The sequence below is a fragment of the Gracilinanus agilis genome, chromosome 2 (genome assembly GCF_016433145.1).
Source record: "Gracilinanus agilis isolate LMUSP501 chromosome 2, AgileGrace, whole genome shotgun sequence".
Taxonomy (NCBI): Eukaryota; Metazoa; Chordata; class Mammalia; order Didelphimorphia; family Didelphidae; genus Gracilinanus; species Gracilinanus agilis.
This window is the reverse complement of record NC_058131.1, coordinates 40,481,256-40,496,019: the sequence shown is the minus strand read 5'-3', so window position 1 is coordinate 40,496,019 and position 14,764 is coordinate 40,481,256. Positions and strand designations below refer to the sequence as shown.

The window sequence follows — 14,764 nt, the reverse complement described above, 5'->3', positions numbered from 1 at the left end:
GCCAGACACGCACACACCGCGCCAAAGACTTTATTACTAAAAAGGGATTTGTTTCTTTAATGGTTTGCTTTTTTGATCACAGAACTCCATCCTGGTGCGGTTCATTCTCTTGATTCTGGGTCCGATTGGCGAGGGGTCGGGCTAGAGCCCGGCGCTCGTCTCCAAAAGGTTACTGGCCATCTTGACCTTATTCCAAGCCTTCCGGTAGCTTCTTAGACACATCTGCAGGGGAGACGCGACACGACACGGCGCCATCACCACAGTGCTTAGACTACACACGACAGATTGTGGATCATGATTTATTGTATGCCAGGAGAAGAGAACAGGGCAGGCCCGACCTCCTGTGAACGCAGCCTATTTATCAGGGGGCCCCCCTTTTCTAGACCCTCCCAGGGGATCCCCAGGCCTCTGACTCGGAAGCCCATCCTCGTCCCTTCTCCCGTGCTCGGTGGGTGGGTCGCCTCTTTGCCCATCAGGCAGTTCTTTTTTAAACCTTCACCCTCCGCCTCAGAATCAGTATTGTGTATCCGTTCCAGGGCAGAAAAGCAGTAAGGGGTGGAGGGACTTGCCCAGGGTCACACCGCTGGAGAAGTGTATCTGAGGTCACATTTGAACCAAGGACCTCCTGGCTCCAGGCCTGGCTTTCAAGTCACCAAGCCAACCTGATAATAGAATTGTGGGATCAGTTTACCAGAATCTCTTTTGTTGGTAGAACATCTTACTTGGATTTACCTTCATGAGTGACAGGAAATGAGAGGCTATTGGGCAGGTGCCCTGTGAGGGTCATCCCTGCTGGGAGGAAATGCTCTGCATGGGCAAGAGACGCCTCAGAGGGTCACTGCTCCTGCCCCTGCCCAGGGAACCAACCCCCCCCCAACAGGAAGGATGGGGAGACCCCCTCGCTGGAGTCTCGGGGCTCAGGTGCACAGCCATCCCGTGTGTCCACTCCTCGTTCTCCCCTGGTCATTGCATTCAGTAATTGTGCAGACACTGGGGTGACTCTTGGTCCTGCAGAAACTCTGCTTGGGGAAATCATTAACTTTTCCCTTTTCTCTGGCATGAGGACATTGTTTCCACTGCATGGACTTCTCATCAAGGGCCCGACACTCTTGTGTTTGTGTTTAACAACCCATCTGGCTTCATACTAAAACCCGCTGGGGGTGGATTGGGGGCTGGAGCCTCTGTCAAAATGTATGAAGGCTTGGGCTGAATGTCATTTTTTTTAATTGGTGCAACTGGGCTTTCAGGGTAGGAAGCAGAAATGGAGGGATAAATGGAGGCCCATAAAGGCCCATATAGGCTAATGAGGTTTCCACATCTCATGAAAGAAAAGTAATTGAAAACATCTTGGGCATCTGAAATGCCTCCATTTCCAATAATAGTGAGGGGCAAAAACCAGCCCCTTCATTGGCTGGAGAAAGTTCCCCCAGGGAGGGCATAGCCAGACCTCTCTCTTCCCTGAAAAAAATCAAGGAATTAGGGGAGGGAGGGCAGGAGAGAGAGAATTTTTCCTTCTCCCCAGCCCAATCAATCAAAGATTAACTACTGGGCCTCAGCCTTTGCCCCAGATGCTAGGACAGAAAATGAAATACTCCCTGCCTTCCAAAAGCTTTCATCCCATCCAGGGAGACAACGCTGGATCTAGTTACACATAAAATAAGTGCAAAGTAGAGAGCGAGTCAATGCCAGGGAAGGGGAGGTCCTAGCATTTGGGAGGAACAGCAAAGAGCTCATGTAAGAGGAGGAATTCTCAGAGGATGACAAAAGGATGGAGAAGACTTTGGGCCTGGGGGAACACTAGGCACAAGCCCAGGAAGGGGGCTTGGTCAGTTGGTCTGGCTTGGCCTCTGGGGTCCATTGAAAGAGTAATGTGCAATAAGACTGGGCGTCACAAGGCATTAGAGGTGGTAATATTTGATACTAGGAGTAACAGGGAGCCACTGGAGTTTATGGAGTGAGGATGTGATTCAAACAGACCATGCCTTTTGCAAACACAGAGGATGGGCTGCAGTGGGGCATGGAGACCACTCAAGAGGTCAGGGTAAAAGGTCATCTCATCTTACCTCTGCGATTTCTACTTTCCTCTCCCACGTCTTGATGCTTTTTTCCAGCTCATAGTTGGTGACCTTCTCGTGGACATACATCATTACATGGGGCACTTTGTAAGTTGTTAACTGCTTCCTTAATTTCTTATTCATAGCTTCTGCTTTGGCTCTGTCCTAAGGCAGGAAGGGAGATAAGAGAAATTCATAGCTGTGGTTGCTGTTCTTCCTCAAGTTTCTCTCAGCACCAGCATTGCCCTCTTATAGCATTTTAATCTTTGGCTTTATGGCAACTAGGCATAAAAGATGGGATTCAGAATCTTAAAATCACTTACATGAATCTATTCCTGACTTCAAAAGCCAAGTCTCACCGTTAGGATTTTTAGTTAACTAATGAATGTTTTTAATTAATATTGTTAAAGCTCACTCATCAGAATAGCCATCTTTTTAAAAATTGTATGCAACTGAAGTTAAGTCCACTAAGTACATCCTGAGTCCCTACTCTGTGTCTAATTCTGAGAAGTGCCAGCCAAGTAAGGCGCCATCTTTGCCCTTGGGAAGCTTAAATTCTTAGTGAGAGAAACAATTAGAAAATACAGTCAGAGCCCCAAAGGTGTGACACTGATGATGTAATACAATCTCAGAGAAAAGAGATACACAATGTTCAATATTGACTAAACCCTAAATCCAGTTTTCTTCTCTGCCTCTGCTTGCAAATGGACTACTTACTCCTGCCCATGGAATATGGCCCAGACACGATGCAAAAATGCATCACATTTAGGTAAGCTGTGAGTTATCTGCCTCTATTGGAGACACACCTAGTGATGAGACTGCCTGGTACCCTCGCTTGGGTAGACTAAGGGCATCTCAACCCCGTCTACTCCTTCAGTTGAGTAGATGTTTGTATCCTCTCCTCATCCTTAGCTACTCATCCTGTGAATGATGCCTGGCTGCAGTTCTGGGTTCAGCCTGAAACAGTTTGTAGAAATTCAGAGCACACAAAATGGGGTTTTTTTTAGCCTTCTTGGCAGAAAGAGGCTTCAAAAGCCAAGTCCTACCATCAGGATTTTTAGTTAACTAATGAATATTTTTAATTAATATTGTTAAACCTCACTCATCAGAATAGCCATCTTTTAAAAAATGTTATGCAACTGAAGTTAAATCCACTAAGTACATCCTGAGTACCTACTCTGTGTCTAATTGTGAGAAGTGTCCTGCCATGTAAGTTGGCAGAGAACAGCTCCTCCTAACAACAGAGAGCAGAGCTGCTCATCTCTTCCTTTGCTTCCATTTTCTCTGCAAAGAAGACCCTTTGGAAAAGAACAGATGGGGGGAAATGCCCAAAGGGGAGCTGATGCCCAAGATGAGTAAGAAAATAGTACAAGAAAACCTATCTGTCCTCAATGAATTCAAGTGAGCTGGCCCAAGTGAACCATGAACTCAGGTATTGGAAGAATGGGCAGAAAGGACTGTTGATGACACTATCGTCTTACATGAAACATGCTGACAAATGGGAGACACCCAAATTTTGTTTGTTTGCAAAAAACAGAAAAGAAAAATAAAAAAGAAAAGAATAGATTCTGCAACCTGTAGACCAGCAAAGTTGACTTTGATTCCTGGCAAAATTCTAGAAAGAGTGATTAAAGGAATGGTCAGTGACCAGGTAGGAAAGAAAGCAGTGCTCACTCACAACAAGCATGAGTCTTTGTCAAGAACGTGGTTCCTTTTTTTGGACAGTGTTTCTAAACTGGGAGATGGACTGTCCATATAGTTTACCTAGAATTTGGCAAAATGCTTGACAAGGAGTCTTGTGGAAAATTCTTGTGGAAAAGATGGAGCCGGGCTGACCAAGAGTAGGATGAGCTGGCCCTTAAATTCGGTGGTCAGTGGTGCAACATCGGCTTAGTAAGAGGCCTCCAGGAGAGTGCTGCAGTGAATCTGGGCCTGGCCTTGGGGTGTTTTAACATTTTTATCAATCACTTGATGAAAGACCTAGATGGTGTGCCAGTCACATCTGAGATGGCACAAAACTGAACTGAGATAGCTAACACATTGGGGGGCGGGAGTGTAGATTTTAAAATTAATATTCAATATCTCCAACGTATAATAATTATAAAGATTTATTAATATTTAACTAGAGAGCTAGAGAAGACGAGGAGTGCTCACCAAAGGCACTCACTTGGATGAGAGGGTAAGAGAGGCATTCCTCAAAACTTATATACAGTAACATAAAAGACACACATAAAAAGAAAGGAAAACAGAATTTGGGGACTAGGGAAGAATTCTGGGAGATGAAATCTAAAGGATACAAAATTTCCATTTATACAGGAGTCAGGATCCACAGTTATTGACAGGTTGGAAATCTGAATTAATCTTATAGAATGAAATTTAATAAATGCTAAGTCTTATATTTGGCCTCAAAATATTGATCTCACAGGGCAACCAGTTGGCTCAACAGGTAGAGAGTCAGGCCCAGAGATGGGAGGTCCTGGGTTCGAATCTGACCTCAGATACTTCCTAGCTGTGGGGCTCTGGGCAAGTCATTTAACCCCCATTGCCTAGCCCTTATTGCTCTTCTGCATTAGAACTTATACACAGTATTGATTCTAAGACAGAAAGTAGAGGTTTTTTAAAAAGATGACCTCATGAGTATAAAAGACACCAGAGGCAAAGTTAGATGGTAGTTTATTTGGAAAGCCTGAGAAGTTTTGTTTTTTGTTGTTTTTTTTTTTTTTAATTTTTTTTTAAACCCTCACCTTCCGTCTTGGAGTCAATACTGTGTATTGGCTCCAAGGCAGAAGAGTGGTAAGGGTAGGCAATGAGGGTCAAGTGACTTGCCCAGGGTCACACAGCTGGGAAGTGTCTGAGGCTGGATTTGAACCTAGAACCTCCCGTCTCTAGGCCTGACTCTCACTCCACTGAGCTACCCAGCTGCCCCCAGCCTGAGAAGTTTTAGTGGGCTACAAGCTTAAAGTGGACCAATAGTGTACTAAATACAGCAGCCATATGAGGTAATGAAAACGTCATCCCTACAAAGAGAGCCATAGCTTCCAGAAAGAAAGAAGCCACATTTCTGCACTGGTCCAGACCCAGAGGGATCGCAGGGCTCAAGTCTAGGCACTAATGTAGGAAGGGCATTCTTAAGCTGGAGGAAGGCAACAGAATGGGGAAGCCTCCCAAAATACACCCCAGATGAGGATTGGCTGAAGGAACGAGGAATGCTTAGCCTGGGGAAGAGGCAGGCACGGTGTCTGTCTTCAAATATAGAAAGGACTATGAAGTGAATGAGGGATTGGACGTTCACCAGGAGCCACAGGGGAGAGGTTTTAAAGGCAGACTTTAGGCTGGTATCAGGAAAAACTTCCTAACAAAAGGAGAGGCTGGTAGGGCGGGGAGAGGGCTCCCCCTCCTCAGAGCCCTTCTAACACAGGCTGGACAACCCCCCAGGCTTTGGGTCAGTGGTCGTAGGATGCTTTTTGGCTGGATTTGATGACTACTGAGGTCCCATCCAACTGTAAAAAAATGAATGATTCTAGTACCAGATCTCAACAATCATCAAAACAATCTGGTAGTGGCTAAGGAATAGAATGGTAGCTCAATGGAGCAGATTAGATACATAACATACGGGGGTAAATGATTTAGTAAGCTAGTGTTTGATAAACCCAAAGATCCCAGCTTTTGGAACAAGAACTCACTCTTTAACAAAAACAGCCGGGAAAACTGGAAAACAGTACAGCAAAAGCTAGGTATAGACCAATCTCTTACACCATATACCAGCATTGGTGAAGCTATGGCACGCATGCAGAGCTGGCACTCCAGGAGCTGCTCCTTCCCTCTTCCCAGTGCCAGAGGACACTTTTTTGCATGTCCCACCCCCCTCTGTCCAGCCACCCAAAACAAGCACTTCCTCCCTCAGTTCTCTCCAGTAATGCAGGGATTCACAGACAGTTTGAATTCACCTTCTGGGCACTCAAACTCAGAAAAGGCTCACCAAAGCTGCCCTATAGCAAGACAAGCTCAAAATGGATATACAATTTTGATATAAAGAGTGATGCCATAACCAAATTAGGGAAACACAGAATAGTTTACCTGGCAGATATTTGGAGAAGGGAAGAATTTATGACCAAAGCGATAGAGACTATGATAAGATATAAAATGATTAATTTTGGTTGTATTAAATTAAAAAAGGTTTTGTATAAACAAAACTAACCAAAATTAGAAGGGAAACAACAAACGGGAAAATGTTTATAACAAACATCTCTGATAAAGGTCTGATTCCTCAAATTTATAAGGAACTAAGTCAAATTTATAAGAATACAAGCCATTCTCCAATTGACAAATTGTCAAAGAATATGAACAAGCAATTTTCAGATGAAGAAATCAAAACCATCAATAGTCATATGAAAAAATGTTCTAAATCACTGTTAATTAGAGAAATGCAAATTAAAACAACTGAGGTACCACCTCACACCTATCAGACTGACCAATATGGCAGTAAAAGAAAGTGGTAAATGTTGGAGGGGATGTAACAAAATTGGGACACTAATGCATTGTTGGTGGAGTTGTGAACTGATCTAACCATTCTGGAGGGCAATTTGGAACTTTACCCAAAGGGCTATAAAACTATGCATACCCTTTCATCTGGTAATACCACTACTGTGTCTGTATCCCAAAGAGATCATAAAAAGGGGGAAAGGACCTACTTGTATAAAAATAGTTATAGCTGCTCTTTTTGTGGTGGCAAAAAAATTGGAAATGGAGGGGATATCCATCCATTGGAGAAAGACTGAACAAATTGTGGTACTTGTTGGTGATGGATTCTATTGTGCTATAAGAAATGATAAGCAAGATGATTTCAGAAAAAGCTGGAAAGATCTGCAGGATGAAATAAGCAGAACTGAGAGAACATTGTACACAACAACAGCAATATGGGATGATGATCAGTTATAAAAACTTGGCTACTCTCAGAAATGCAATGATCTGAGATAATCCAGAAAGACTCATGGGGAATGCTGTTCACCTCCAGAGAAAGAACTGTTGGGAGTCATCTTTCACATCAGTTTATTTATGGTTTTATTTGGGGGTTTTGGTTATGAATGAGTGTGCTCTTACAACAGTGACCAATATGGAAGTGTGTTTTCCATGTCAATAAAAAAAGGAAAAAAATGAAAATGAATGATTCTGTGTTATACTTAAAAGCCATTTTAACTTTTGGTAGTGTACAGTTTCCCTTCAAAATCTAGACAGAACATTTTTTAAACTATCACAGGCATAGAGCTGAAAGGAAACTTAGAAATCATTTTGTTCAATCTCATTTTATTCATGAGGAAATGTCAGCTCGGTCTGATGAATAACTTGCCCAGAGTCACAGGGATGCCAAGAAGATGAGCTGGTCGTGAACCCAAAACCCTCTGACTCCAAACCTAAGGACTTTCCAACTTTCTCTGCTGCTCTCAAGTGAACAGAGAGAGGCAGTATGTAAGCCAAAGATCAAGGCACCACCGAGTTGACATGTTTTTTACCTCTTCAACTTGCAAGGTTTCCTTTTCAATTTTCTCTAACAAATCTTTTCTTAGGATAATCTCTTTTCCCATATGGTGAGTTGTCGCTAATGCCCGGTGAAGCTTTGCCTGAAATGAGACAGTGTATCAAAGTCACTGAGTATAGATAGTTTCATCTAATTGTGCAAAAGAGGGACTGCTCTGATGAGGTCTTCTGGATAGTAACCGTAAGAGTCTCTTCCTTTCCTGTGGGTCCCAGTTCATCCTAATAGAAGAGAAGGGTCTTCCCTATGCATTGGCACATTCCAACATCATGGATCAGAGACTCTGTCATAAAACCAGCCTGCCCTGAAACCAAGCATGCCGAGTGACCAAAGACCTTGACATTCCATGATCTGCCTCCAGGAAAACACCGTCTCACCCACAGTCACCAGGCCAGTGGATCTGAGAGGAAGGTTTTGAAGACAGCTCATGGAACTTAAGAACTTCAAATATTTTTGTAGGACAGCCAATCTTTTGGATCCTCTTGGAGTCTTGAGTTCAAGGTCCATCTATGGCCCTTTGGCAAATCCCTTTCCCTCTAGGATCCTACAGTGTTCTCATTTGTAAAAAGAAGGGATGGGGATTCCATTCCAGCTCTGATCTCTTATGAATCTAGGAAGGGAAGAGTTATTCTGGCTAAAAATAGACTAAAGAATCTAGTATTGGAGTATACACAGGTACCATGTTTCTTTCTTTTTTCTTGGCTAAAAAGAATATACTGTCTTTCTTTGAAGGTCCCCTATCCCAGACTTGTTAAGACTGACCTAGTTTCAGGAAAAGATTTTTTACTGGATAGAGGAATAAGATCTTTTATCATACTTTGTAAAAGTCAAAGAAGATCTCACATTCTTAGATGTAAGATATTAACACCTAAGTATCCTCCAGTAATAATTAAATAAACATTTCAGGAGGAAAATCCCTGATGAATGAAAATCCTCTTGTAACACAGCAACAGCAGCAGCAACCTGCCTTCTTAAACTCTCAGCCACAGGACTACGTGGATCTAGAACCTTTTTATCTTAGACAATGAGATTAGAGCCTCTAAAGTCTCATAACTGGCCATCCCCTTCTCAGTTGCTCACTGCACCATCAGAGTACCTGGCTTTATCACTAGGTTGTTTATTTTAAGGCAATCAGGCAGGTAACGTGGAGGAACAGCCATGCATCATGAATAACGGAGGTGACTAACACTGGCTAGAACAGTGATTTGTTTCTAAGTCTTCTGCCAAGGACAGTCTTCATTTTTGGTGTCCTGCCCTCTCTTTTCTGGCCACACTGAGGTGATCTCCAGTTGCCCTGGGCCACTTCCAAACAATTCTGTGCAGAGGTGCTCTGCTTTACCAGCCCTGGCCCCTACTCGCTGATCCCTTCGCCTTCCACCAACAGCTACTGTCTCCTGTTGTTTGGATGCCATGATGCTTAAATTCCAGGCCAAAGACTGAAAACACTGTGGGACTGGGGAGATCAGAAGGGCACCTAAATGCATCCAGGCCCCTGAAGCTGTCCTTGTAACATGGGGTGAATCCATTCACAAGCCTATGTATGCCCTATGCCCTGCAAAAAGAATTTGAGGGGCTCCTCTGTCTCTCGGTTCTTCTCCCTTTCCAACGTCCATTGTCTTCAAAGATGGCGTTACTGCAGTCAGTTAATATTTGTGTGGGCAGGTACAGTTGAAGGACACTTCATAGCCAAACATCTCTCCCCACCAGATTTCATTTTAAAGCCCTTACCTTCAGTCTTAGAATCTATGCTAAGTATCTGTTCCAAGGCAGAAGAGCAGCAAGGGCTGATCGATGGGACTTGCCCAAGGTCACACAGCTAAGAAGTATCTGAGGCCAGATATGAACACAGAACCTCCTGTCTCCAAGGATAATATTCATCAAGCTATCGCCTTATGTAGGTTTCAAAGGGGTTTCCCACACATGATCTCATCTATTCCCCACAACTGCCCTGTGAGGGAGGCAGCGTAGAAATAAATATCCCCATTTAACAGGTGAGAAAATTGAGTGTCTGAGAGACAAAGTGACTCATCCCAATCTTTTGGCTAGCATGGAGGGGGCCTAGACAAAAAGCCAGATCTCCCAACTATGATTCAAGGGCTCTTTTCAATAGACTTGTTCTAAGCTGATGGGGACCAAAGGGGGTTGGGGGTGCCGTGTCATAAAACCCTTACTTTGAATAAATTGAGTGAATGGAGAGCATTTCCTGCTGTCAGTTTGAGCTGTATCAGTTCCCGATTCCGTTGATCAATACTCTCTAGAAATTGAACATTCTCAATCTTCAGCTGCTGAAAATCTACATCATGGAGTGTTTCTCCAACCTCTTCTTTCTACAGCTCAGAAACAAGAAGCAGCAAGTGACCATTCCAGGACTGACTTCCATTATCCACAATGTGGTGAGTAAATGAGAATTATTACCGTTTTCTTGGTGAATATAATATAATCTTGGAAATATATTTAGTACAGCTATTTCTATTCTTAAAGCTCGAGAAAGAGGGTTCCTAAAATTAACTGTGCTGGAAAACCTTGTTTATAAAAATAATCTATTTTCATCGATATCTTTTACTTGTACGTTGCTTTTTGTTTTCAAATATGTCCTGCTTTCTCCCCTCTTCTCCCAATGGCCCTTGCATAAGTAAGATTGAAAGAAAAAGGCAAAAAAAAAATCTGTTTGGTAAAACCAAGGAAGAAGAGGTTCATTTCCTAACTTTTCTCCAGAGTTAAGTTCAGTTATTCTCACTCTAAGGCAGCTTATTTCATTGACATTATTATAGATGTTGAGTCTGTTGTGGAAAACCCTCATAAGTGACACAAACATTTCAATGCCCTGCTCTAATTCTAAGTCACTAGACATTCCGAGGTCTACACTGGAACTCCAGGACTCATGTCCAAACTCGTATTTTGCCACCTCTACCAAATTCTCAAGATAAGGTCATGGCAGTCATGACATCAAGGGAAGCCTCTCCCCCAGCCTAGCGGAGATTAGTGAAAGATCTCACCCCTTCCAAAGGCAAAGAGACTCCTGCTTGGTCCCCCTTTTCTCTGTCACTAAGAACCACAGGAAAGACGACTGGTGTCCCTCTCTGTCTCTGACTCTGTCTCTCTCCATCTCTCTCTTTCTCTGCCTGTTTCTGACTCTCCATTTCTCCATCTCTCACTCTGTCTCTCTCTTTTTCTGTCTGTCTCTGATTCTGTCTCTTTCTATCTCTGTCTCTCTCAACTCTCTCTCTCCCCATCTCTCTCTTTCTCTCTTTTTCTGTCTCTTACTCTGTCTCTCTCCATCTCTTTCTGTCTCTCTGTCTGACTGTCTCCATCTCTCTCTGTCTCTGTCTCTGTCTCTGTCATCTCTCTCTGTCTCTGTCTCTGTCTCTCTCCATCTCTCTCTCTTTTTCTGTCTGTCTCTGATTCTGTCTCTATCTCTGTCTCTCTCATCTCTTTCTCTTTCCATCTCTCTCTGTCTCTCTCATCTCTCTCTCCCCCCATCTCTCTTTCTCTGATTCTCTGTCTCTTACTCTCTCTCTCCATCTCTTTCTGCCTCTCTGTCTCTGACTGTCTCTCTCCATCTCTCTCTCTGTCTCTATCTCCATCTCTCTTTCACTGTCTCTCTGTCTTTGACTCTGTCTCTTCCCATCTCTATGTCTCTCTCTCTCTCTCTCTCTCTCTCTCTCTCTCTCCCTCTCTCTATTCCCCCTTGCATCTGTAATGGGGGTCAGAGGGCAGAGAGGACTCCCTTCCCCCTCCTTTTCCCCTCCACTCCCCAGTAGCAGTGATGGGGGTTACACGCACACACAAGGCAGTGACCACGTGTGCTTGTCTAGGTGAGCCTCAGCCTGGATCTCAAGGACCCAGAGCCTGCCTGTGCTCTGAGTCTTTCTCTGAGCCCAGACGATCAAAAGTTGTTCCTAGGATGGAGGCTGCTAGTCCTTGCTCAGAAGGTCCAGAGTCACTGAGAAGGCTGGGTGCTGGGGACCCAGCGGGAGGTGCTTGCTGGAGCTGCCCTGCTCTCAGAAGGGATGCCCAGTAGTGAGAGGGTGTGCCATACTTACCTAGCCGAGTTCCAGATCTGTACTGGAGCCACTGCTCAGTGACTGGCCTATTTAGCAGCCCCCATCAGTCTAGTATCCTAGGAATTTCTCCTGCCTTCCAGAAGGGTAAAAGAAGAGTGCCAGGGGGGTAGCTAGGAAGCTCAGGATAGAGAGAGTCAGGTCTAAAGACCAGAAGTCCTGGGTTCAGATCTGACCTCAGACACTCCCTAGCTGGGAGTGTGCCAGTCACTTATCCTCCCCATTCCCCCACCCCCACTGCCTAGCCCTTACCTCTCTCTATTACCTTGGAACCGATACATGATACACAGTATTGATTCCAAGATAGAAGGTAAGAGTTTAAAATAAAAAAAAAAGTGTGATGAGTCCATTTCATGTTTTAAGCATTTGTCAGTCCATACAAATGAGTCTTTTGTGCTTTATGCATTTGGGGTGGGGGGGTGGCAGAAGAAATGGAGCCCTTTGTACATTTGAGTAACTTTTCTAGAAGGGACTCTTGAATGTCTTTTGGGGAGACCCTACACAGGAGCCCAACCTAACCACTGCTGAAGTTGTTTTTCCTGGAATAACTCCAAGTGGGGGCGTTTGGAGCCAGAGAGTGGAAGGCGGCCTGTGCCCTCCCTTTGGGGCCAGCCCGTGGGAGATCACTATAGTGATCATGCAGCAATGCACATGCCATCCCTGTTTAGTGCCCCCATCCTCCCATCTCCTGCCCTCCCAGCCCACTGAGACCCCCCAGAAACCCAGAACCACATGGGGGACCGCTGCGTACCCCTCACATACCTGTTTCAGCTGCAACAGGATTTTTTTCTTCTGGACTTTGAGAGAAAGATTTTTCAAACGTAGTTTATCCCTGAGAGCATCCTTGAAAACAAACAAACAAATAAAGGCATTTCCCCCCTTTTTTCCTCTTTTCCTTTGTCCAGTACAGATCTGCGACTCGGCTGGACCACGACATTCCCCCTCTCTCATTGTGAGCTGCGGATATTCTATCCACGGGGTTACGGGCTTCTTTTGGCTGAGAGCAGAAGGCCCAGGGAATCTGTCTCAAACAAACCCATGTCCAGGTTCCCTCCATAGAAGCCAGACCCATGCCTGAACTCTAGAGAAGGGCTGAGCTACTAGGCAACTTGGCAGTCTTGGAAGCATGTCAGGGAAAGAACCCTGGGACTTGGGACTTGGAAGCCCCGGGTTTCTGGCTTGGCTCTAAGCCTCAGTTTCTTCATCTATAAAATGGGGGCGAATGAGAGCATCCTTGGAGCACCTATCTCACAGATTATCATCAGGGGATTCTAAGCCTTAAAAAAAAAAAAAAAAAAAGCAAATCGCTCCCATGAGCATTGCTAAGAATAAGGTGTGTGTGTGTGTGTGTGTGTGTAGGGGGTCGTTATCAACACTCCAGACTCAGGTCCCTGGCTGGGGCTGCTTTCGGGGTGCCTCCCAGAGCGCCCCACGGAGCTCACCCTGCGCATATTGCGGTCCTCCACATACTTCAGCACCCTCTGAGTGGCCACGGCGCTGCCCCGTTTCTTGGATATCGTATTCACAATCTCTTTCTCAAAGTCCTGCGCAGACTTCTTGATTTCAGCCCATCGGATATCGGCCTCTTCTAAGATAGCCTGGAGAAAGGCAGGGTGGAGCAGAGGGGTCTGAGGTGCATGCTGGTGCCCAGGCCCATGAGGGCTGCCTTTCCTTGGATGCCCAGCTCCTGGCGATCTGAGTGCCCCAAATGGAGAGTGTAGACACCCTCTTTCTCTCTCTACACACACACACACACACACACACACACACACACACACACACACACAAATATATAGAAAGCATGGCTGTGTCCAGGTCCTCCTCCCTGTGGGAGCTTCCTCAGAATGCCTGACCCCGGCCAGGCCCACACAGGAACAGACAGGCAGAGCCCAGAAAGCCTCGGACCCAACAGTGTCCTCCTGGGCCTCTCTCTGGAGGGGAATACTTCAGACGAGTGTGAGAGGCAATGAACTCCCATACAAAGGATGACAGTGGGAACTGGCCTAGGGAAATAGAAATGGAGTCCACAGACATGTCGTAGATCATGGGGAATTTATTCTTTGCAGGCTTGATATGGGGAGCAGTTTGACTTTGGAGATTTGTCATTATTTAGTCTTTTTTTTTTTCAGTCAAGTCTGATTCTTCATGGCCCCATTCGGGCTTTTCTTGGCAGAGATTACTAGAGTGTTTGCCATTTCCTTCTCCAGAACATTTGACAGATGAGGAAATGGAGGCAAACAGGGTGAAGTGGTCACCGAGCTAGTAAGTGTCTGAGGCCTGATTTGAACTCTGAAAGGTGATGAGCCTACCTGATTTCAAGCCCAGTGCTTTATCCATTGAGCCACCTGGTTGCCCCATTGGCCATGGGCAAGTCACTGAACCTGTTTGCCCCCATTTCCTTATCTATAAAATGAGATTCATAGTCCCTCACAGGACTAAGGGAGAGGATTAAACAAGATCATATTTATAAAGTGTTTTGCAAATCAAAGGTGGTATCTAGATACTAGCTAATGTTCGTTTGTGCTACATATATCCACGGTTATAATGTGCTGAAGTAAAATCTATGATGGGTATATAATGAACCTTTTAATACATTATTCACCATCTTGGCTTCTTGCAGACCTTATTCTATCTTATTAGTCCTAGCTATTTTTGTTATTTGACTATTTTTAATTGGACTATTATTCCTCCCAGGGAGTGGAATCTCCTGAAAGAGATGATAAATTAAGAATCAAAGCAGATGATGGGTCCTTGGTAGCCTGGTGTTCCCCTGTCATCAGGGTCCTACAATGGGTGGCCAAGAAGGAGCTTCCCACTGAAGAGGCTTGCTCACAGGAACCCTCGTGAGAACTGGGCACAAGAGATTCAAGCTTGCAGATTGAAATCTATTTCTACCTCTTCAGGGGAGAACTCTTTCAGGATGTCCCAGGATGTTCTGGGGAAAAGTTTAATGGATCATCTTCTCTGGCTATCAGCAAAAAAGCTGTCTTCTGGACCCAAAGGATGAATCCCCCCATCCTGTTCCCAACCCTCTTGGAGGCATCACTATTCTCTCAAGCACCTCCAATTTCTTTCTGACCTAGTCCTTTCTCCTTCAGGATCTCATCAGTCACTTA

At 44.8% G+C, this 14,764-nt stretch overlaps 1 protein-coding gene across 1 annotated transcript in view; it reads right to left on the bottom strand.

Annotated features, from left to right (window-relative positions):
* Positions 1–141: 141 nt before the first annotated feature.
* CCDC113 (coiled-coil domain containing 113) overlaps positions 142–14,764 on the bottom strand; it is a 33,319-nt gene continuing 18,696 nt past the window's right edge. The window contains exons 4-9 of the mRNA XM_044660456.1: positions 13,091–13,246; positions 12,411–12,491; positions 9,759–9,914; positions 7,565–7,672; positions 2,064–2,219; positions 142–222 (exon numbers count right to left, since the gene is read on the bottom strand). Coding sequence (XP_044516391.1) covers positions 142–222; positions 2,064–2,219; positions 7,565–7,672; positions 9,759–9,914; positions 12,411–12,491; positions 13,091–13,246 — 738 coding nt within the window. The remainder of the gene's footprint in view (positions 223–2,063; positions 2,220–7,564; positions 7,673–9,758; positions 9,915–12,410; positions 12,492–13,090; positions 13,247–14,764) is intronic.